Source organism: Denticeps clupeoides, chromosome 2 (genome assembly GCF_900700375.1).
Source record: "Denticeps clupeoides chromosome 2, fDenClu1.1, whole genome shotgun sequence".
NCBI classification, from domain to species: Eukaryota; Metazoa; Chordata; class Actinopteri; order Clupeiformes; family Denticipitidae; genus Denticeps; species Denticeps clupeoides.
Genome location: NC_041708.1, coordinates 35,546,528 through 35,570,553, shown reverse-complemented (window position 1 = coordinate 35,570,553; position 24,026 = coordinate 35,546,528). Strand labels below are relative to the sequence as shown.

Below are 24,026 nucleotides of genomic sequence, written 5' to 3'. Positions count from 1 at the left end.
TGACTCAAGTCCAACCATATACCACTGCAGCTTGACTCACGCATTGGATAAAAGCAGCCAACGACAGGTCAGACACATTCAATCATTGGGCCGATCCAGTGGTGAGTCCTCCTGAGAGAATTCCATGCCAACTCAGCACTCTGAGCACAACAGTCCCATCCCAAACCCCACAGACCTCTGGGTCACAGCCCACATGGGGGGGGGAGAGGGGAAAAAAAAAAAAAAAAAAAAAAAAAAAGTCCAGCGAGTTCATATGACATTATCCTTAAAACGGTCATACGAGAATTAAATAAAAAATAAAAAATAAAAAAAAAACCCGCCTTAAGAGCCCCGCCCTTCCCTCCCCACAACCCTCCTGCTGGAATTGGTCCACAGTTTTTTTTTTTTTAGTTATGAGGCGAGAGTGCGCTACAGTTTTCCCCATCATGCATCACAGCTGAGTAAGAATGAGAACTGGCACAAAATAAAAGCTCGACTTTGTCAAAGTGAGAGATGTGAAATAAGGACCAGTAAGGTAATGAAACAGAGAAATTCAGAAGTTCCAAAAGAAAAAGAGAGATTCCAGGAGGAGAAAAAAAATAAAATAAAAAAATCGGACCGATCAATGACTGGACAGAAAGAAGGAACATTCCACAATGAGACAGGACCGTTTTGCTTCCTGTGATTAATTTCAAGACCAAAAGTGATCAAAATAAAACTAATAATTATAAATCCACACCAACTGGTTGTCACATTTGAGAATAATCCAATGGAGGTTGCATAACTCCACAAATAAGACCTTACAGAGGAAAACGCACCCCCATTTTCGGCAGCGCCACCAAATTTACTGACGTTACCATCCCATGCCCACCCATTTTACCTCGTTTTACGACCACCCAAATTATAAGCAGGCCACCATGGCCACCGGTGCACCGTGCCAACAGCTTGCCCCTTCTCCAACCCTCCACACCCCCTCCCCCCAACACGCACAAACCCAGTAGTTTGTCCCATGAAAGTGCGAAGGAAGGGAATCATGGTCTCTTCCAGGGTCACCAGTGGTCTGTCCCATCTCTTAGTGCCTCAGTAAAACGTTTCTGGGAGGAAGAGAGATGATATAGAAAATAAAGTCTGATTTTATTTCGGTTTCTTGCTCATGTCTCTTTGCCGCCCTGTGGGCCATACGCTTTAAAAAAAAAAAAAAAAAAGAAAGAAAACAAAACCAAAAAAAAAATACAAAATAGACAAGGAACTAAAATTTAGTGCATCCTCCAGAGGAAAAAAATAAAAACCCACAAATTTAAAATAAATGCAGGATTTTTTTTTTTTTTGTAGATTTTTCTTCTTTTTCCAAATGTTGTTTGTTCCCCCAAGTCTAAAAAAATCATCATCACAGCTTCCAGTTGTCCATATTTTTGCAGCTGTGGGGTTATGAAAACTAAAAAAATAAGCTTTAGAAAAACAACTTCCTTCCGAACAGGACAGTGTATCTGACAGAGTTCAGCGGCCAGTTCTGCCGCTGGCTCTGAGATCATTATTTTGCGCCTGGCTGTGACATCATCATCATCCTGTGACTCGTCCTTAGCTGTAGTGCAATGTGCTCGGAGTCAGGCAGTCCCACCCTGAACCCAGACGTAGCGCTACAGCGATCCGTTGGCAGCAGCGAGCAGCTCCTGGAAGGTGCTGTCGAAACAGCGCTTCAGGTCTGAGTAGGTCACCACCAGCACACTCTTCTCATCCCGAGAAACCAGGCTGATCTTCTCTGGTACACCCGCATCCAGCTAGACGCACAGACGGCACACAATGGCGTTCACGCATAATACACACTAGATAACGGATAAATGGACATTCATTGGTTTAACACATCAGACTCCTCAATGGTTAAGGGGCTACAGCTCTTACCTTGTTGAGACATGCCACAATGTGGCTCAGGTCAATCCACGGCATCCCAGCCTCAGTCACCTGATGAAACAGGTGATCTCGGAAGAGCTTCAGCAGGTAGCGGTCACCTGTTTCTGACCATGTTGGGTCCTTCTGGAACCTTCAGAGCAAAAACAAAAGAATAAAATCTACAGCATGCAGTGATTATTAACAGCACAGAACCACATTCTGAAAAAAAAAAAAAAAAAAAAAAAATCCTCCATCCAGATTTGAATCGATGCTAACTGGAGAGGCAGGTTCAAGTTCCTGGTGTGTGAAATGTTCACATTTTCACAAAAGTAATGAACAAGGCATACCTGGCCAAATTTTTTTTTCTGAGTCAATTCCACTGCATGTTCAACATGTAGCTCAACATAATGCATTAATACAACACAATACGGCAGGTCTTTAATAAGACACTCACTTTAAAGCTTTTTTTGTTTTAACTGAGATACATGAAAACTATAAAATATGAATACAATATACATGCAAATAGTATCAAGGTTAAACCGCACTCTGTAAAATACATTTAAAAGAAAACACATGGAGCTGCGCAATTTCTATTTTTAGCTTTCTCAAACAATTTACAAAAATGACAGTAATGTGATATATGTGCCCATTCAAATAATCTAATGCAACGAGATGACAGTGGTTGTTTTCAATGGCTTGATTTGAAATTGAAAATAGTTTATTTGCAAGGGGAAATAAAACAGACGAAATGTTGCAGTGCCCTGATAGCAAAGCTACCTTTCTGAACTATATTGTGCTTTTTCTATTTATGCCAGGGTTGCGCAGGACAGGCATCAGTGATTATCAGTGACTTCTCTCTCAAACAGTATTCTGCAGTAAAAGTACTGCGAAACAAGCGAGTTGTCTCTCATGAAGAAAAGCAAACACCCTGGGCAGGAATATGGCAATTCATTTAAAAACACTGTACTTACTCTGGTCGCTCATTGATGGTTCCCAGTTTAGCCAGAAGGCGAAACAGACGTCCATTCTGGACCTCCTATATGCCAAAATACATTTACAGTAAAAGGAGAAACAATTTATAATACAATTATTTTTTTTGGTTAATGCACAAAATTTAAAAAAAAAAAAGTTAATAAAAAATTTTTAAAAAGTTAAAATCATAATCAAAAGAGCTCTAGTCCACTATAAAAAAATTTCCCATCTTAAAAACATTACACAGAACCATGTTCTCTCATTGTACATTTATGGTTGCAAAGACCATCAAGGCACAGATGAAACCACATGTGGTTTGTACAAGATCAAATGGTGGTTCGAGATAAGCAGCTGCACCATGAAATCATTCCTTAGATTTTATCGGTCCATCCCGTCTTTACCCACATTTCCAGGTCAGCATTACCAGGAGACCGGAGGCTAACCCAACAATCCCAGTTCAAAACTGCACATGCACAGCTCCATATCTTCATCCACAGCAGAAATGCATACATAAGTTAAAGAAATTTTAATGACTCCTTTATGACACCATAACAACCACTGATAAGCATCAGGTATGAATGAAGTGTTTTACATATGGTAAATATAGTGAAGTGGTTTGACACCTATGTTCATAAAAAAAAAAAAGGTTTGTCCATCCTGTCCTTCCTGTGTGAAGGCGTTCATATTTTATCATCAGTGTGAATCAAGCACAAAAGCCCGAGCAGACTCACATGTTTCTTATTTATCGTACTACTTGTGATTATACTGCACATGGGTGGTTTGGTGATTTTGTTGGTAGTAGCCTTGTGGGTAACACGCCCGCCTATGAACCAGAAGACCCAGGTTCAAAACCCACTTACTAGCATTGTTTCCCTGAGCAAGACACTTAGTCCCCCCCGTCTACAGGGGGGGACTGTCCCTGTAACTACTGATTGCAAGTCGCTCTGGATAAGGGCGTCTGAAAAGTGGATGAGATCAATCTGAGAGCATGGACATTAAAGTCACGATCTGTCTTGTTCCGCATATCGCGGTCAGCCTTGTTTTCTGGGAACGTGAAGCTCAAGTCTTGGTCAAGCTTTCCCCATATTTCCTTTACTTTACTTTACTTTATTTGGCAGACGCTTTTATCCAAAGCGACTTACAATGGGAAGACACCAGCAATTCTCGTTCGATTTCTATAGAATATCAAGTATACAAACTAAGAGCCCTGATAAGGCTTAGACAGTGATTTCTCTAGCACTCTACTTACTCGCTGGTGACCTTTGTTTCACACTTGAACACGTGCACTCTTTTCGTGCATGGTTGCCACATGTGTAGTTTCGCTCAAATTTGCCAATTTGTGCCCTATGTTCATAACACAATAAGGAAACTACACTGACCCTCGCTGCGCTTGTTCAAGTGTCCCGACAAACTGTACCTTGGCCAAATCCTCCTCAATAACATCATTCCTCATCTGCGACGCATCCAGCTGGGTGTAGAATCGAGCACCGATCATGGGCATGATGTCATTCACACTGCGTAGGCGACTCTGCTCAGTCAGCAGGTACCTTAAAAGGAACACACAGATGGCGTATTAATATGTGCCATCAAGTAGACTGGCATCAGAAGTGTCTCACACAGGGATGTTTTGAACGAGACTCACAGAATGAGATTCTTGAGGTCAGACGAGTAGTTGATAGACACCAGCTCCATGGCCTTCTGCAGGTTCTCACGCTGGATCCCAGCCAGAGAATTACAGGCCAACGCCAGCACCACCTTTCCAAGGGAGATGAGGTCAGCTTGCTGTGGGACCAAACCATGCAATAGAGGTTGGAGAGGTCAAAATCACACGTCCAACAGCTCAATTTCAATCATCCACCACCCCCCCAAAAAAAAATCATTTATCATTTATCCATGCCCATTCAGGCATAAAATATTTTAAAGCAAAAGAGCATTTTAACAAAGATACCAAGGACAGGGTGCCGGCCTGTTTTCACCTGGTACTGCGGCATGAGGGCCAGGTGGTTGGTCTGGCTGTTGTCAAACGTTAAGACATCAAAAACGCCTACACAGTTCACCCGTAACCTACAAAGAGATTGAAAAATGACATTTTAGTTAGGGAATTTTAAAGTAAGTATACAGAGACAGGTACACGAAGATTAAAGACAAGCGTTGGAAGTCAAAATGAAGGATGCAAAAAAGCTGATAGACTAGATAGTATTCACTAGGCAGACAGAACACCATAACCACTGACAAGTAAACTATCATTAATCATCTTATAAAAATAAGTAAATACCTTGTCCTGATACACTGATACATTAGGAGAGTATAGGCTGGCCTAGGTTGTCCAATTCAACAGTAGCTCAAGTTGGTTAAAAAAGGTCCAATAAAAAGGTGCCAGAACACACAGTGCATCAGTTTGTGTATGTGACTGCGCAGTCATGGGGGGGCTCAAGAGAGCAGACCTCTCCTTGTGCAACTACACAATACCTTGGGGTAACTAAAGACAACCAACGTTCCTTCTCTGCTCACTTCACCATTTTTTCCCCATTCATGTAGATTCTATCTCTACAATATCAGACAGATCTGCCATTACCGATCAGCACAAGACACCCAGATACTTGTTCAGTCCCTAGTAATTTCACGACTGGAAGAACTGTAACTCCCTTCCAGCTGGTCTACCACTATCCGACCTCTACAACTAATACAAAATGCAGCAGCACGACTGATCTTTAACCTTCCCAAGTTCTCCCACACCGCCCCTCTGCTACGTTCCCTCCACTGGCTCCCAGTAGCTGCACGCATCAGGTTCAAAATGCTGGCCTACAAAGCCAAACATGGAGTAGCACCATCCAACCTCACAGCCCTTATTATATCTTGCATTCTCTGACCCTCCAGTACTGCTTGCCTGATCCCTCCACTGCTGAAGGTACGAGGAAGACACTAATATAGACTCTTCTCTGTCTTAGGTAGTACAATGAGTATTTTCAAGCGGAAGCATAAGACATACCTCTTAGACTAACTTGTAAACTTTTTCTTGTAATCTGATTTATGTAAGAACAACTACAACAGAGTGCATAAAGTAATGTAAATGTAAATGTAAAATGTAAAGTGATTGATTGTATTCAAATGTTGGAGTCCTAGTGATGCAGAACTTTGTTCTTTAACCTGAAAGCACATTGTAAGTCTCCCTGGACAAGGGCATCTGCTAGTTGTATATTTTATATAATCAGACACAGATAGAGAGATGATTGTGGTGCTTAGGTCCATAAGAAAAGACCAATCAGCGTTAGCAATTTCTGTGATGTCACTCTCATATTTTATTATATTTTGCAATATTATAAAGGGTCATGAGAAACCTTGGCTAGTCCATAGTCCTCTTATGCACACATTTTAGAATGGCCGAGTGTTGTGCTACTTTAGTACCGGGTCTTTCCAGTGATGAGGATCTTGCTGGGGTCCATGACCCTGCAGGCCAGGCCTGCCGTATGAATGGTGCGCAGCGCTGAGCTCAGCTGGACGATGTAGGCCCAGATGAGAGATTCGGGGAGCAGTCCAGCATGCTGCCGCGGAGGAGGGGGCTCGTGCTGGCCTGCTTGGGACACACACGTTCACACACAGGCCTGGTTAGCTCCACAGGATACAACAGGTGCACTGTTGTGACACACAAATAGTATATGTGCGTGGCTCCATGCTGCACCGGTTACAACCCTCTAAAACAGTTTGCATTATCTGATGAAGGAAAAGGAAGTTAAAAAGGTGCGCCAAATAATATTAGAGAGAAGACATGTTTTAGGAAAGCAGTTAGGTGCTTTTAGAGCCTAGGAGTGACATGGAAGGAACAGGTATAAAGCAGACACTTTAATTTACATAAATTATTTAGAGGAGAAAAGCAGCATATGCAGAGTGGGTATGGAAAGTATTCAGAGTTCTGTAAATTTTACACTCTTTGTTACATTGTTATTTGCTAAAAATGTACACATGGCACCCCACATTGACAGAAAAACACAGTATTGTTGACACTTGAAATATTGCATGGTATTCAGAACCCTTGCTGCGACACTCATATATTTTATTCAGGTGCTGTCCATTTCTTCTGGTCATCCTTGAGATGGTTCTACACCTTCACTTGATTATACTGATAGGACTTGATTAGAAAGCCACACCCCTGTCTATATAAGACCTTCCAGCTCGAAATGCATGTCAGAGATGAGAATAATGAGGTCAAAAGGAACTGCCTGAAGAGCTCAGAGACAGAATTGTGGCAAGGCACAGATCTGGCCAAGGTTACAAAAAAAACTTCTGCTGCACTTAAGGTTCCTAAGAACACAGTGGCATCCATAATCCTTAAATGGAAGATGTTTGGGACAACCAGAACCCTTCCTAGAGCTAGCCATCCGGCCAAACTGAGCTATTGGGGGAGAAGAGCCTTAGTGACAGAGGTAAAGAAGAATACAGTGACCAATGTTACTGAGCTCCAGAGATGCCCGATGCAAGCCTCTCCTCAGTGCAAGACATGAAAAGCTCGCATTGAGTTTGCTTACCCATGCCTATATTATATCAAAAGGGTGCTTCTACTAAATACTGAGCAAAGGGTCAGAAAAAATGTGATGCCATTTTTGCAGATTTATAACAAAGAAAAACAGATAACAATTCTGTGTTTTTCTGTTAATATGGGGTGCTGTGTGTACATTAACAAGGAAAAAATTAACTGAAATATGGCTGCAATATAATAAAGAGTGAACATTTAAGTGGGTCTGAATACTTTCCGTACCTACTGAAAAAGAAAATGGGAAAAAAAAGTTCAGGGCAGTTTAAAAAAAAAAAAAAAAAAAAAAAAATATATATATGTGTGTGTGTGTGTGTGTGTGTGTGTGTGTGTGTGTGTGTGTGTGTGTGTGTGTGTGTGTGTGTGTGTGTGTGTATATATATATATATATATATATTTTATTCATTTATAAAAGACCCTCTCTTCCTGTGACAACATTGCCTAATTGTCACTTTGGCCAGAACGGTGTTTCACTCTGCACAGAAGGGATTTTTGCTTCCTCTAGTTCCTGTGCTGTGGACTCACTACGAATAATTTCTAATCCAATTTTGAATCATTAAAAGAAATAACATAGACTTATACATTTGGTATATTAACCTAAAGTGTTGCAACTTTTTGGCCCTTGTTCGGTTTTTGAGAAACATGTTTGCTCTTTACTCCTGTTGTGTTCTTTCACTTTGTGTCACTGTGCCGAGGTGGTGTGTGACATTGTTAAGTGACATTGACAATCCAACTCACCCCACTTCCTCTTGGTAAAGTAAGAGTCAGCCGTTGGGTCATTGAAGTGCCTACTAAACATGGTCTCTGCTCCAGCATGATAGTCGTAGGAGAAGACCAGAGCTAGAGGGTGAAACGGGGGTAAGAAAAAAAAAAAACAAAAAAAAAAAACATAAAATTAGACAGCGGAGAGAGATAAAGAGAGGATGAAAAGGTATAAACAAATACATAGAAAGTTGCTAGGTCTTAATAAACCAGTCAAGGCCGGAAGGTATCCTTACAGTGGTCTCCAAAAGCCTTGGTGGTGAAGACCTCTCTGAGTGTGACTGCATTGGAATGCTGGATCTTCTTCCACATGTCCACCAACATCATGCACTTGGTGTTAACCAGCCTGAAACCTACAAACAACGCAGTTAGTTGCACATCAAGCCATTGATGTTTTGACCAGTGTTTCCCCAACCCTGGTCCTGGAGGAACATCCACACTCATTATTTAAGCCATTAAGTAACACCCGAGCCTAATTAAGTTAGGGCCGGAGTAAAGACTCTTTGGCGGGCAAAACACTTCTTTAAACAATCAATAGTGCAAGTGTATGTAGCCAGAGTGGTTTTCTTCATTTCTACAGGTACCATGTATCTCAGCTCACCATGTATCCTCCTCAGACAGTAAGGCAGGTCGTCTTTGCTGTTCACTGCCTTGTAACAAGCAGTGATGTAACTGAAATTGCTTGTTTTCTGGAGGCGGTTTGGAGGGGGAAGAGGCTCCAGGGGGAAGAGGCTGTGGTAGCTGTCCACCTCAGAAGGTACATCTAGAAAAGACCAGGACCATTCAAACATTTGCAGAATCTGCTGTGCTCAACGCATGTACACAACAAATGCAAAAACAGCGCGGCTATCAATATGCCGGCAGGCCTCTGGGCCCCTGAAGTACGCTTTTAACAGCAGCCTAGTTTAATGCAGAAAACGTGGTCTTGGGGTTTGACTGGCAGTAAAGTGTGATATTTTACCTGGATTCTCAGAATGATCGATCTGTGCCATTGTTATCAAATGCCTGTTGATTAATTCCTGGGGGGAAAAAAAAAAAAAAAAAAAAAAAAGTGTTATAAAAAAACTGGCTCCACATTTCAAATGAAATGAGAAAATTGAGCCAAGATTCTCTGGGACAGGAGTGGGGACTTTTCACTGATATGATGTAATGTAAATTTGATTAAGTACTATAGGGACATGGAGGAGTCTGTACTACTGACTGAAAGCCCTCCATTAAAATCTGTACAAGCTCACATTAGGATCAACACACTCATGCAGTACCGTTTTATTATACACAACTGATCTCAAATGTCTGCATTCTCAGGATTGCTAACTAATTCTTCTGCGAAAGATTCCTGTAAAGCCGATGAGCAGCTACAACCATTTTCTCAAACTGGAACAATAACAATTCTGGCTATGAGGTTATGACAGCTAACCTGTCTGAGTTCATCGGTCATGAAGAAGGACGGGGCATTGGCTTTGGGCTGCATGTACGCCACATGAGGTGCCGTGGGTGGGTAGATGTGGTAGGTAGGAAATACCTGCATGGGTGAAATGTGGAAAGAGAAGGAAAAATCATTCACTGAAAGAATCAAATCATTTTACAGGAGCAAAAAAAAAAAAAAAAAAAAATACAGAATTACTCATTCAAAAACAAAAAAAAAAAAACAACAAACCCTACCATTCCAGCCATAGGTGCCGGCGTGTTGTCTGTGTAGAAGTAGGTAGTTCCGCCCACAGTCTCCTTTTGGATAATGTGAGCTCCCCCTGGGTCTGAAGCACTGGTGGGAGCCATGTAATTGGCAGGATTTGGGTTGGGGGTGTGGCTGCGCCGCCGTGGAGCAGGTGAGGTATGGGGTGTGATTTTGGGTGAGTGTAGAGGCGAGGATCCAGCAGACAGTGACATTCCTATGATGGAAAAAAAAAAAAAATGCAACGTATGTCCGTGCCGTCCCCACTGTTAACTAAGATGTAAAACATATCATGGAAAATGGTTGCAAATTGTTGCTTTCAGAATCCTTCGATTAAAGTATTGAGTTAAAATATACTACGGTTTCAGATCACCAAAATGCTTTAGAAGCTTCTCATGGGTTCCTCGACAACATTTGCATTAAAAGGAGACACACATTTTTAAACACTGAGAAAATAAACCAAGAAATCAGGAAGATATTTATGGACCTTCGTAAGTCTGGTTCGTCCTAAGTGCAATTGGTCCCACGTCCATTCAAACAATAATACATGAATGTGATTTGGCGTGAAATGTGCAGATCAAGTGGTCAGACAGCTACCGGTCAGTGGATGATGCATTGAATATAGGCTGCATTATATGGGCAGCGGTTGGCCTGGCGTGTAAGGAAATGGACCCGTAATCAGAAGGATGCCAGTAGCATCTCCACACACTGCTGCCTGGGCGCCTTTCATGGCTGCCCACTGCTCACCAACGGTGATGGTCAAAAGCAGAGGACACGGTTTGTGTTTCACAATGACAATCACTTCACTTTCACCATCACCTGCAACATCTTTTACCAGGAACCTGTTTGTGGCCTTTTAACACCATAGTGCCTAATATAACCACCTCCAATCTCAATAGGTCACCAGCTTCCTGACAAACAGGAAGCGGCAAGTAAGGACGGAGGAGATGTTGGTCAACCCAGCAGAGGACCTACTTCCTGAGACAACCGAAGACGTCCAGTCTTCCTCAGGAGGACTGCTCATCCAGTTCTACACTGAGTCTGTCCTGTGCTCCTTGACCACAGTCTGGTATGGAGCAGCAACTAAACAGCACAGGAACAGACTTGTGCACTGTGCAGCCTGCAGAAAAGACCATCAGTGTCCCACTGTCCTCCACCCAGCACCTGTCCCTCTCAAGAACCAGGAAAAGGGCAGGGAAAATCATCCCAGATCCCTCACACTGTGGACAGATTTTGGACCTGCTGTCCTCTGGCAGACGATATAGGACACTGCAGACCAGGACCAGCCGATAGTCAACAATGTCTTTCCCCAAACAGCTGAACACACACACACACACACACACAGCAACTGTACTTAATGTACACATGTGGTATTATTTCTACGATCTTTATATTTTCGATATATAAGATTGTAGCCTTTATAGGATATTTTGGTTGTTTATACTGTCGTGCATGAGACACCATCGTCTGGAATCAAATTCCTTGTTTGTGTTCACACAATTCTACAGTTAACAAGTACACAAAAATCAACATTTTTGGACAAGAGTGCCGTTTGGCCATAACAAAATCAACAAAAGGACAAAAGGCAGAACTGAAAAGGCAAGTGCAAGCAAAAAGGCCTACAAACCAGTTCAGTCAAAATTCCAGCAAGCTATTGTGAGAAGGCGCTGGAAGGACACCCAAAACACGCAATACAAAGAACAAATTTTAAAACTCTATAAAATTATCTTTTTTCCTGACAATCAACAAACATGTATACATATTTATTTATTTATATAGTGTCCTTTTTATATTATACTGTTTGCATAGTCTTGTCACTGCTCTTATGTTGTACGGTCCTCTTTCTACCATGTAAGTTTCCCACTTGTGGAACTAATAAAGGAGGGGAGGGGGTTCCGAGGTGTCTGTGAACTTCTGGTTTCAGGAGAAGATGTAGAAAGACGGACACGGACATGGACAGCTTCATATTGTTCAGACCAAGAACGGTGGGCGCGTGAGAGCGGTCAGTAACTCCAATGAAAACCATGACTAAATTGCGTATAAGGAAGAAAGGGCTAGGTCATTTGCCCGCTCAGTTTTGAGAATTTTTACTGCCACTAATTTCTGTCACTGTGGCAAGACAGGGGTGGCACTACTGCGTGAAAGTCACTCTGGTTAAGGGGTGTCTGACAAATGCTGTTAATGTAAAACAACTTGTATGTGAAGCTTGTAATATGACAACAAATCGGTTTGCCACTTCGGGCTGCAGGAATTGGATTATGCTCTGACAGGGACATTGGTTCAAAGGTCACCGACAGAGCTGTTCCTCGGGTCAACCTGATCTACCCACCTGGTGCCAGGGCCGCCGCAGTGGAGCCACTCATGCCAGGGTGAGCGAAGAGGGGGGAAGGGAATGACTGGACAGGCGCCTGAGACATGGATGCCATTCGCGGGGCCGCTTTTGGGATGAACTCACTTGCTGCCGGGTTTGGGGCCTGTGAAGAACCAAAAAGACGGGAACACCTGAACAAAGCAGCAGGGAACTTGGACACACCCGCTTTGTAGCAAAAGACAATGGGGTTTTTTTTTTTGAATGGCCGAGTGCTCACCTTTCGCCGTTGTGATATGCTCAGAGCCGCGAAGTCGCTGAACAGGGATGAAGTAGATGAGTTCACCGGGTCTGAAGAGAGCACAGAGGAGGAAGACAGTGAAGGCGGCAGAGGTCGAGCCAAACGGTCAGCGCCTAATGAGATGGTCTCACCATGGGCACCATGGCTGAAGTTCTTGGCACCGTCATTAAGGAGGCTTGGGGAACTACTGCTGGTGGTCATTCTCTGATAAAGAAAAAAACATGACACATCATATCATTGCGGAACAAAAAAAAAAAACTACAACCAAATGCAGTGAAACATGAATAATGCTGAAAACGTACCTGCATCATAGAATATTTGGACTCTGCAGGACTCCCAAACCCATTGACCCCAATAAAGCTGCTGCTGAAGTAAGAGTTGGTCAAATTGGCATCAGTCAGGGTCCCGCCCTCCATCCCAGGGACTGTTCGCAAGAGGGGCAGAGGAAAAGATGTTTAGCAGGCCTGTACCCCCTCCATACAGCCGCCCCTACAACAACACGACGTTTTTAAACACTGTTTACGGCTGAGAACGGTCCCTTTCAGGGTGGTAGTAGCCCAGCGGGTAACACACTCGCCTATGAACCAGAAGACCCGGGTTCGAATCCCACTTACTACCATTGTGTCCCTGAGCAAGACACTTAACCCTAAGTTGCTCCAGGGGGACTGTCCCTGTAACTACTGATTGTAAGTCGCTCTGGATAAGGGCGTCTGATAAATGCCGTAAATGGGTATCACACTTTCCTATGAACCAGAAGACACCCCACTTACTACCATCGTGTCCCTGAGCAAGACACTTATCCCTAAGTGTCTCCAGGAGGGGGGGGAGAATGTCCCTGTCACTACTGATTGGAAGTCGCTCTGGATAATACCGGAAACGTAACGCTGTAAAGTGTAAAAAGAAGGACGGCAGCTGCATCGCGTACACGCCGCATCGTGTTTACCCTGCCGGCGAGCGCGGGCACAACAAGCTCTCGGCCAATCAGAGCGCGTCCCCGCGACACACGTCACCGCGTCGGCTCCTTCGGGGACGAAAAGCTGTTTATCGCCTAAAACACAAAAACAACAAGCACGTGCCAACGCGATCGCAACAAAAACCGCCGCAAGCGACACCCCGCGGTGTTGCACAGCGTCCCGTTCAAATAAAAATACATAAAAATAAAAATGAAAAAAAAAAAACAACAACACAGGAAGCGACCCCGAGTTGTGCGTAACACGAAAAACAACGCGGACTTTCAGCTCGGTAGACGCGACAGCGTCGTCCCGCGCAACGCCGGAGCTCGCAGGCGACCGGCGACGCTCACGCCCGTCAGACCCGCCGCCACGGCGGCCGCGCCGGACCGGACCGCCTGCGGGGCGGCGCGTGTTTACGTTCCGGGGCGGACCGGGCCTCGCCGAGTCCCCGGCCTGGATTTGGGCGCCGCCCCGGCGAGGCCTTCACAACAGCCGCGGCGCGGCGCAACACTTACTGGTCAACAGCTGTCCGTCCAGAGGCGCTCCGGCGGGCGCCAGGGGCTCGCTCTTTTTCGGCCCGCTGGGCGCCGCGCCTCCGCCGAGTCCGTATCCCGCTGGCGCGACGCCTCCCGCGGCCATGGATAAAGGGACGGGGCTGCTGCCCCCGTGCAAAGACAGGCTCGCCATGGACGGGTCCTCGTGCAGGAACTGACACTCGTCTCCATAAAAGCACGTCTTGTCCTTCGCGTAATACCGGCAGAACTTCACCTTCGGCACGTTTGGGATTCCGACCCCCCCGAGCGGAGCAGCTGAGGCTGGGAGTCCACTGTTCATGGCACCGCCGCCGCCGCCGCCGCCGGAAGACACTCAAACATAGAGGGACCTGGGCAGCCTGCTAGCCCCCCCACCGAAAAAAAAAAAAAAAACACCAAAACAAAAGAAAATAAAAGAAAAAATTAAAAAGAATCAGCAGCCCAAAGCGAATCCCAGCGAAGAATGACGCGTGCTCCGCCGCCGGGGCCACTCACGTCGCGCAGCCGCTGCGGAACGGGGGCCGCGGTCCATGTAGCGGGCCTCGCCGAGGCTGGATCACGCCGCCGTTGTTCTCCGCTCCCGTCGTCACTTGCTGTGCATTGTGGGTAACGGGCGGCCGTCCCTTCATTTCAGCTGCGGGCCCCGGGAGCCGCGGCTCCTGTTCGGCCGCCAGTGCGCAGCCGTCGTGAGGTTTATAGCATAATATCTATATATAGTGATAATAAGATTTATAATAATAAAAACACACGCATTCAAATAAAAGAGGACAATTTTATATTGCACAGTGTCACGTAAATAATATAATTTTGTAATAGAATATAGACTACCCATTGTGATCTACAACTTAAAACCATGCATATTTTATTCAATTACAAATACGGAAACGGCCAAACATTTCAATTTGACAACTTCCTGTTCCTAATTTGCGATTATTTGCGTGTCACACGTCACTCCCGAAAGCACCCGAGTGCGGTGCTGTCTGCAGCCCAGTGCTGGCAGTGATGTTCTAGCCATCAACAGTCACAGCGATGTTCGGAATCGTACAGGAAACGTGCTTTATTATAGGTAAGTGACATGCATTTCACATAAAATGCAAACAAATAAATAGGAGATAATAATAATTATTATTATTATTATAAATTGTGTTTTTCGTGAATGATTACCAGCAATACTAAATTTTATTTCTGAAGTTGAATGAAGCAGAAAGTTGTTTATATGAAACTAATATGTATATTTGTGTGTGTGTGTGTGTGTGTGTGTATTTATCTTTATGTGTTTTGTCAGTAGCTGTATTGCTTATGCAAATAAGCAAAGGAAAGGGAGCAAAAGATGGAGAACATCCTGGGAATTTTTGTTCATCTCTTCAGAAGGTAGTAATCTACATAACTATGTTATGTACGTTTATTCATGCAAATGAAGGTCATGTTTTAGGCTCTTCAAAACCTTTAATCATTGCACATACATGTAGTTTATTCTCCGCAGAAGTGGAATTTATATTCTTCACACTCAGTAATATCACACTGAGTACAGATGTGCGTCTTGCATGTCAGACACGGGTTAGCTTTAAGCGCATCTATATATTACATGACTGTGTAATTGTTCATCTGAATAACTATAGCAGGTAATTCATTATAATTGTCTTTAAAAAATGTCTTAGCACAGGGGACAGGTTCTCCAACATTCATGCAGGCAGTCAATAATACTGCTTAATAGTTGTATTTAACTGGAAGAAAGTGACAGCACTTTCTCAGACACTTGTACTTGTTTCTTTTACCACAGAAGATGCACAAGCTGGCCGCGCTAATGTGGGGAATGTGTTTTCTGTTCTAAGACGTAGAGTGCCCTTAAAACTATCAAATAAAACAAAATTGTGGGATGGTTGCAAAAAAAAGGAAATGTTTTGGGGCCATTTTAAATTTTTTCTTGTTAATTATTTAATAATTGTTAATGAAGTATTTTTAAATCATAGGAGATCAGATGCTTTTTGAATGAGGACCATCTGCAAAGCTCCCCTGACTTTATACTGGATGTTGAAGCTGAGCAGACGGTCACCATTTCTGTTCAGAACATATCGAGAAATGTCTGTTCTTGGCACTGGACAAAAAGAAATCCTGGAAATGAGAGCGTTCAGTACTGGTATGGATGTGCCTATGTGTTTTGATGAGAGAACTTGCTGGAACAGTGTAGTACAGTGTGTGATAAGAGCTGCTCTCACTGTTTTCTGCTTTCAGGGGTTTGACTGTGACATTCCTCTCTGATGCAACGGAAAATGATGGCGGCACATACAACCTGCTCTGCAGCAATGGCACTGCGACCTACAAAGCAAACATCACCATCAATGTGGCAAAGAGTCAGTTCCAAACATACAACTGTGTAACACTTAAGTGCGAGGATTAGTTAAATACTAGTCAAAAGTTACGTTGTATTTGTGTTAGAGTTATGTTATAAATTAGAAACTACATTGATTTCATCATGTCCTTGATGCAGCACCACTGGCCTGAATGTAGGGGGTGTAATTCCTGTGAAGCACCTTTTTGTTAAAAAGCATTTAAAACTTACACAGATTAGCATTAACATTAAAATCACTTAGTGTTAATGCAACTGATCCTTTGTGTTCTGTGGGTTGCGAGGTGTGGACTACGTTTACATGCATATCTTACATGGTCAGGTTTAAATATAGGACAGTCTGCAATAATCTAAGGCAGGTGCTACAGAGGCCAAGGTTTTCCATCGGAACGTAGCTCATCACACTGCCTCCTCTACTTATCCCAGGTAAATTATGGACATGCACCCAGGTCACCAGACAACCCCACATTTTCAGTGGACAGCAAGAGTACTGATCTTGCCCAGTGTATTCAGCCGTGACAGTCTGGTTCTTGTCACCGACCGTGTACTTGCTGCCATGTATATCTCATCACATGATAGATGCCACTATGAGAAGATATGTCATTCACTTCACCTGTCTGGGGCTTTGATGGTGTGTATTGTGTTGAGAACAGTGTTTCGATATGTGATTTTTATTTTTTTTTTAGGTAGCCCTTCAAAACCACGTCTTAGCATTGTGAATGGGGAACCAGGCTATGGACTGTTCTTCCGATGCATTTCTGAGGGTGACCCTGCCCCCCTGCTCACGTGGTACACTGATATGCACAAGTCTAAGTAAGCTGATTCAATGATGCTTTACAATTCAGACATTCGAATTGTTTGTGATTAAGTTTGTTGATTCGCTGGACGTTATGTCATGTTTTCTCTGATGAAGGAAAATAAGAACAATCACTGAAAAAAATAACCGGATTGCAGAAAGCAGGTTGAGCAGCTTTACATATGCAGAAACAACAATCACGTGTTGTGCTTCTAACAAATATGGAGAAGAATGCTCACTTCTTCATGACCTTGGTAAATAGCTTCTCATCCTTAAAGACCTATACCACTAATTCTCAGAATAAACTATGTTAAAAAAATTGCACATAAATACGATTACATAACACATGTAACCATAATAATCTAAACCATCATAATGCCACTATAATCTTTCCTTGTCTTTCCAGACCTTTCAACAAGGCATAATCGTCCTCCTGTCACACTGAGTACAAACCAAAGTCTCCTACTACGCTGCAGGACATCATTACCGGCGGATTTTCACTGGTTTTTCAATAATTCCAAGGTATATTCTAAAGAATTTGTAATCATAACGTGTTAAAGTGTTCTAAATACATCTTCTTATAATTTTTTTCTTTGTAGATGGACAGTGTGGTGGACCAGATTTACAACATACATATCAAATATTTGTTTGTGGCCCGTGCCGAAGTAAACAATAGTGGCGAATACACCTGCAGATCTGACCGCCATGAAGTTTCAGTGCATGTTCAGGTTGTTGGTATGTTTCACAGTTCATAAGATTCCCATGCATCTTCATATTTTGTGCCACATACAGTGGTTTCTTACTTCTTTTCTGTGTTAGTCACATTTAACTGTTTCAGATCATCAAAAAATTAAAAATTGAAAGCAACAAATGTGAAGGATATTATTATTATTATTTTCTGAAATAAAATGGAAGTACAGTACAGTGTACTTCCACTATACCCAGCTTCCTTGCTTTATTAATCACCGCTTTTTATAGTCTGATTGAGGAGCTAAAACAATATCTGCTCAAAATTGCAGCGACCCTGTAATATTTTTGTCAGCGAGCAGCTGGACATCTGGTGGCCTAGCGGTTAAGGAAGCGGCCCCGTAATCAGAAGGTTGCCCGATCCGATCCGCCCGATCCGCCAAGGTGCCACTGAGGTGCCACTGAGCAAAGCGCCGTCCCCACACACTGCTCCCCGGGCGCCGGTCATGGCTGCCCACTGTTCACTCAGGGTGATGGGATAAATGCAGAGGACAAATTTCACTGTGTGCACTGTGTGCTGTGCTGCTGTATATCACATGTGACAATCACTTCACTTCATGCCACCTGTTCCTTTACTCGTGTGAATGTTTCTCCACAGAGAAGGGATTTATTGACATTGTAGAGCTGAGCGGGGCCAATGAAACCCTGGATGCGAAGAAGAGCGGCCACTGCTGCGTGGCCACGGTACGGTCTCACCCCCGGGCCAAGTGCCACTGGATAACTCCGAATGGAACAAAAATAAAATGCCAAGGAACGCAGCCTCTCCTGGGAAATAGGTAGGTGCATGACTGGTTCCACACTCCTTGTCCTGCTGGTTTTAATGGACATTTTTTCCTTTCTTCACCAGCATTTTTAGGCTTTGTGATCCCGACCCAGGAGTATATCACATGCACTTAGACAACGGTGACACTTCGGTCACAAAGACCGTGTCCTTTTGTATGATGGGTGAGTGGAGATTTTGGCGAATTTATACTCAGTTAAGTGCGAGTTTTTCGTAGGTTTGACTGTAGCCCTTCCTGTTGCAGAAAAGCCACGTTTTGACATTAACCTGCTAAACCAGTACGTCCTCTGCAGAACCAGCAGCCCAAGCCCATGGAACCTAACTTGGACAATCTGCCCATCAAATGCAGGGTGCGTTTGCTGTTTTGTGATGTATGCTGCCAGTACGACATTTTTTTGTTTTATATCCTCAAACATTTGACATTTTGTGATTGGATCACCCAAAATTAGAGGACCAGTGATGTGAAATACATTAAACTTACTGAAATACTGTAGTACATTTACTTACACCACCGTTATATCTGCATTATATCTGCATCGTATGTGATTTTGTATATTTGTTTATCTCCTGCAGATGCCTGAAGAGTTCTTCCTGGACACTGATGAGGTCTGTCTCACAGTTTTCAGATTCAGAACAGTTTTGTCACTACAGGATAAACAGCTCACTGCCTCAGAAGGGCATGGACCATCTTGTCAGATGCTGCCTTGAGAATGAAGCAGGCCTCCACTGCAGTGAGAAGATTTTGATGCAGAATCCCATGGCAAATACAAGTGAGTTGTGCCACAGCCAGATCACCGCCTGAGCCAATTTGTAGTTGTCTCCCTCCCTGATGTAAATATGGACAGCAGCAAGTACAGAATTATAGCACAGCCATGTGTGTTATTTTTCTAATTTCACATCCAGACCATAACTACCTGTATACACTGGTGCCAGGCTTACTCACATGCATTCTGGCAGTTGTATTTCTGCTGAAACACACTTGTAGGAAAAAGGTATTGTAACTTCATTTCACGAAACATAATTCAACTGTTGACTGTTCCAACTACGCACAACCAACACGTCTTCCTCCTTCAGAAATCGCGGGATCTGAGCCAGTTCATGGTCATTCAGATGGTTGGAACCTCGGATAATGACTATGTCTACATTGACTTTAAAGACTTCAAGTATGATAAGAATTTGGAGTTTCCTCGAGAAAACCTGGAACTTGGTAACAATTTCACTTATACATTCAGACTCCCATTCAAATTCAGAATAGCTGCTATTATATCAGAGACACAAATAGGACTTAGCATTTTCCCTTGTGATAGGCTTTTAGAAATAATTACACATAATGGGAAAGCTCTGCTCCATGTGGTCATATTAGGTAACACTCAGTAATATGATGGAATTTATTGCCAACTGACAGATTTTTTTTTTTTTATTTGCCCAAAGGTAATGAGCTGGGCTCTGGGGCCTTTGGTAAAGTGATACAGGCCAAAGCCTATGGGATCACCAAACCCAGTGTCTCTGTGCAGGTAGCAGTAAAAATGCTGAAAGGTGGGTGATGTTGTCTCAGGATATCAAGACCAAAACTGACCTTCCATTTTAACAAGATTTAATGACAACCAGATAAACATATTTTGTTGATACCCATCTTTGAGGATGACATCAGTAATGTAATTAAATGTAAAGTATGTAAATCTCCGACCATAATGATCACAGCAATCTGTTTTTTCTGTTCTGGTTAGGTACTAAATTGGAGTATTATGGAGTATTTTTAATATTTAAAATTTCAGGTTCCCAAATTAATATTACAATTTTGGAAGACTCCATTATGATAAAAGTTCACTGGCTGGTACAAATGTATGTACTACTTATTCTCACTTTACTATGCAGACAAGCACTGTGCAGAGGAGAAGGAAGCCTTGATGTCGGAGCTGAAGATGCTGACATATATCGGACGCCATATGAACATTGTGAATCTGCTGGGCGCCTGTACGGAGTCAGGTATTCTCAACAGCAGTGTGAACGGGAATGTGCATGAATAACATTAAAATGTCACTTAAAACAAATTTGTTGTGCTAGACTGAACATAGTAAACAATGCAACATTCTAACAAAAAATGTTTTAAAGTGGTATGGTGAGATTATTTTATATGGACAAGAAATACAACTTTATTGGTGCCTGTAATGGCAGGGAAAGGTGTATTTTCATAACTCCACGAAGGTGCCACTGAGCAAAGCACCGTTCCCACATACTGTCATGGCTGCCCACGGCTCGCCAAGGGTGATGGTTAAAAGTGGAGGACACATTTCGTTGTGTGTGCTGTGCTGCAGTGTTTTACAATGACAACTACTTCACCTCCACTTTCATCAAGGTTTCATTGAACATCTTCCACTTTACCTGAAATTAAAGCATTTTTGCCAGTCATCTCCCAGCAACTGCTACAGCGGGTCCTTCCTTGACCACCAGTCACACCTAGGGGCAGTGGTTGGCCGAGCGGTCATGGAAACGGACCCATAATCAGAAGGTTGGCGGTTCGAGCAAAGCAATCCTCCCCACACACTGCTGCCCACCATCAAAGTAGGGGTATACTGATCATCATAACCAGCTTCATGAGATGAAAAACACACAAACTCATGTCGGCATCCCCAATATCTGATGAGTGGGTGTGTCAAAACTTTTGACTTGAAAAGCTAGGAGATGCACTTGAAGGAACATAAAATAAAACTTGCTCACCAAAGTCTTTTTTACATGAGCATTAGCATCATCCTAAAGCTGATACTGAGCCTGACGGAGATAATGTGACTTTGTCACTCACAGGGCCCGTCTATTTGATCTTCCAATACTGCTGTCACGGGGACCTCCTGAATTACCTGAAAACCAACAGGTTGACATTCAACAAATCTGTGAGCGATGCCTTCACAAAGGAACAGTTCAGTAGCCTGTACAACAACTACCAAGCTAAGCTGAAGAGCAGGTTGGTGGCGTGGACACGTGGACACGGCGTATTAGTTCTGGCAGCAAAGGGAATAAAACAAATTCCTCTCCGCAGCACCAATTCTCCCGACAGTTCGTATGTGCCCATGTTTCCAGCAAAAAACCAAGATGACGAAACTCTCCTCGGCCTGAACTCTGTCTGCACGGATTCTTCTGAACGTAAGTCTGGTCTAGAAGCATGTGGCAATGCTGGTATTTCAGACTTGCCCGGCTCATCTGAAGGGCTTTTTTTTTCAGCTCAGTGGCTCTGTGAGGATTTGGATGACCTGCCAGAAGTGGACCATGGGGTGCTGACCTATTATGACCTGCTCGGCTTCTCTTATCAGGTGGCCAAGGGCATGGAGTTCCTATCATCTAAGAATGTGAGATCCTCAGCTGAATAGTATGCCTAATGAGCTTTTTTTTTTATGACTTCCACATCCTGGATATTGTAAGACAAGCTGAATGGTACGTCTCTACTTCCCCTCAGTGCATCCATCGAGACCTTGCAGCCCGGAACATTCTGGTAGCACAGGGACTGGCAAAGATTGGGGACTTTGGCCTTGCCCGTGACATTGAGAACGATTCTAACTATGTTGTGAGAGGAAATGTAGGTGCTTTGTAGGTAAATTCGCTTTCAGAACCATCACCTTAACCTTGTGCTGTGCTTTAAAGACCTTTCTTTCATTTTCAGGTTCGACTGCCAGTAAAATGGATGGCTCCAGAGAGCATTTTTAATGGAATGTATACAATGGAGAGTGACATATGGGCATATGGCATTCTTCTTTGGGAGATCTTCTCTCTGGGTGTGTCATCTTGTATAACGCCAGTAAAGCAACTCTCAGCACTTCCCTTTATTGATTCCAATTTATATGTCTAGTTGACTTCACATGGTCTGCTGGATTCTATTATGATGCACAATGGCAGGGGCCATGTAACAATATGACAAAACAATACTTTATTCTCATGCGAACACTCTCCACAGGTGTGACTCCGTACCCTGGTATGAAAGTGGACAACCACTTTTACAGTTTGATCCAACGTGGGTTTCAGATGGAGCAGCCATTCTACGCCAAGGAGTCAACGTAAGAAGCCCCGAATGTAAATAAACAGAGCTGCTGAAACCCCCAGTGCAGTCACTGAGCCACTGTTGGTCTTACCTGCATGTCATTCTCCAGGTATAAGATGATGCGTCAGTGTTGGGCCCTTAATCCACTGGAGCGGCCAAGTTTCCACAAACTGGGGCTGTTCATTGAAAAGGAGATGGAAGCTGTGGAAGATGAAGTGGTAAACCTTATATTTTTCGTTGATGTCCTACCTCCAAATGAACATACTGTTTAATTTTGTCCGGTTTTGGGCAGGATATTTTGTTCTTTGTTGTCAGGCCCATTATGCTTATATTGTTCTGTCATTTTATAGAATGCTGAAGGAACAAAAGACAACCAGAACATGCCATTGCAGTTGCCAGAAACAGATGCAGAACGTCCAAAAGGAGAACAAATATACCAAAATTACTCACTTCACAGATCTGAAATATAAAATATAAGATTTCATAAAGCTCCCAGACCCATCTGTCAAAACTAAGTAGATGCACAAGGCACAATTGCAAGATATTTATTAAGGAAACAAATGGGCCACAGATCTATTAACTCAGCACGTAACACATCATATGAGCAACAAGGGAGTCGGGAAAAATGGGAATTTAAATGTAGATTTAGAAGGCAGATTTGGATTATTAGGTAAACGTGAGGATAATGGGGCAGATCAGATAAAACGAAGATATGGCACCGCAACGGCCACCCAAGCATGATACATTGAATGTATTAATCCACTGGTTGACAGGGATTTCTCCTTATTATCATGATTAGCATTACATATACTTACTGCTACCTTTAATGTTGTATTTAATAACCATATAACATTATATTGTAATGCTTGCATCATGTAATTTTTACATATAATATGCATTGCAGTTCATATGTATATTTCAGAAGCTTTTATCAGTGCCATATGGCTGTGACTGAATAGATCACAACTGGTTTTAATATAATGTAAGGGTAGAAGATTGACATCATCATCATCGTATAAAAAGGTTTTATTATGCATATGTTTTTATTTTATAAGAAAGAAGCATTACTGTAATTGGTCTGTTTTTGTTGAAAGAGTTGTATTCAGATAATTCAATTCAATATAATTATGTATTAAGTCTATTTTCTATATGTGTAAAATGCTAACCATCTGACAGAAAACGTAGGTATTTTAAACTTTCTTTAATTGCAGACAATTTGTATGAATTATGTCATATGTAAGAGGAAGTGGTTGACTAATACCATCTAATTTAACTTCTTCTTTTTTCCAATAAAGTTCGAAATTAACCGCAGGTTTTTGTAGCCGGTTTCTTCCTCGCTGCGCTGCTGTTTTATACCGCGGGCGGTAGGGGGCGCCAGAGTAACGTGGTTCAACGGCGACCTTCTGCTTTCCTGAACCCAACTCTTGACCGCT

At 43.0% G+C, this 24,026-nt stretch overlaps 2 protein-coding genes across 8 annotated transcripts; one reads left to right on the top strand and one right to left on the bottom strand.

Moving 5' to 3' along the window:
• Nucleotides 1–1,245: 1,245 nt before the first annotated feature.
• On the bottom strand, nucleotides 1,246–14,495 carry pan3 (poly(A) specific ribonuclease subunit PAN3). 7 transcript variants are annotated; one of them, XM_028960653.1, is made up of 19 exons: nucleotides 14,391–14,481; nucleotides 13,878–14,254; nucleotides 12,712–12,833; nucleotides 12,541–12,613; nucleotides 12,389–12,459; nucleotides 12,130–12,274; nucleotides 9,791–10,017; nucleotides 9,546–9,650; nucleotides 9,090–9,147; nucleotides 8,730–8,891; nucleotides 8,365–8,481; nucleotides 8,105–8,206; nucleotides 6,244–6,412; nucleotides 4,815–4,902; nucleotides 4,481–4,620; nucleotides 4,256–4,385; nucleotides 2,838–2,902; nucleotides 1,879–2,017; nucleotides 1,246–1,757 (listed from the first exon to the last, which is right to left on the bottom strand). In XM_028960653.1, exons 2-19 carry the CDS (start codon nucleotides 14,194–14,196, stop codon nucleotides 1,617–1,619), a joined length of 2,373 nt encoding a protein of 790 aa, XP_028816486.1. In that variant the 5' UTR covers nucleotides 14,197–14,254; nucleotides 14,391–14,481; the 3' UTR covers nucleotides 1,246–1,616. The 7 variants fall into 7 exon arrangements, with proteins under 7 accessions (XP_028816486.1, XP_028816481.1, XP_028816472.1 ...); XM_028960648.1 differs by having other exon boundaries at nucleotides 12,389–12,613; XM_028960639.1 differs by having other exon boundaries at nucleotides 6,244–6,409; nucleotides 12,130–12,459.
• Nucleotides 13,849–23,904, top strand: LOC114768378 (fms related receptor tyrosine kinase 3). Its single transcript, XM_028960627.1, has 24 exons — nucleotides 13,849–14,961; nucleotides 15,181–15,266; nucleotides 15,866–16,032; nucleotides 16,128–16,246; nucleotides 16,929–17,055; nucleotides 17,156–17,292; nucleotides 17,445–17,560; nucleotides 17,638–17,773; nucleotides 18,384–18,561; nucleotides 18,633–18,730; nucleotides 18,811–18,916; nucleotides 19,140–19,336; nucleotides 19,470–19,558; nucleotides 19,641–19,773; nucleotides 19,998–20,102; nucleotides 20,442–20,552; nucleotides 21,369–21,525; nucleotides 21,601–21,704; nucleotides 21,783–21,907; nucleotides 22,015–22,134; nucleotides 22,219–22,330; nucleotides 22,510–22,609; nucleotides 22,703–22,811; nucleotides 22,944–23,904. The coding sequence occupies exons 1-24, from the start codon at nucleotides 14,925–14,927 to the stop codon at nucleotides 23,061–23,063; spliced, it is 2,889 nt and encodes a 962-aa protein (XP_028816460.1). The 5' UTR covers nucleotides 13,849–14,924; the 3' UTR covers nucleotides 23,064–23,904.
• Nucleotides 23,905–24,026: the final 122 nt, after the last annotated feature.

Coding starts and splice junctions, on each gene's coding strand:
- LOC114768378 (XM_028960627.1), top strand. CDS start 14,925: ATGTTCGGAATCGTACAGGAAACGTGCTTTATTATAG. Junction 15,267..15,865: donor TTTGTTCATCTCTTCAGAAG/GTAGTAATCTAC, acceptor TTTAAATCATAG/GAGATCAGATGCTTTTTGAA. Junction 16,247..16,928: donor CACCATCAATGTGGCAAAGA/GTCAGTTCCAAA, acceptor TTTTTTTTTTAG/GTAGCCCTTCAAAACCACGT.
- pan3 (XM_028960639.1), bottom strand. CDS start 14,196: ATGAACAGTGGACTCCCAGCCTCAGCTGCTCCGCTCGGGGGGGTCGGA. Junction 4,621..4,814: donor CCCTCATGCCGCAGTACCAG/GTGAAAACAGGC, acceptor TTGGTCCCACAG/CAAGCTGACCTCATCTCCCT. Junction 4,386..4,480: donor GACCTCAAGAATCTCATTCT/GTGAGTCTCGTT, acceptor GTTCCTTTTAAG/GTACCTGCTGACTGAGCAGA.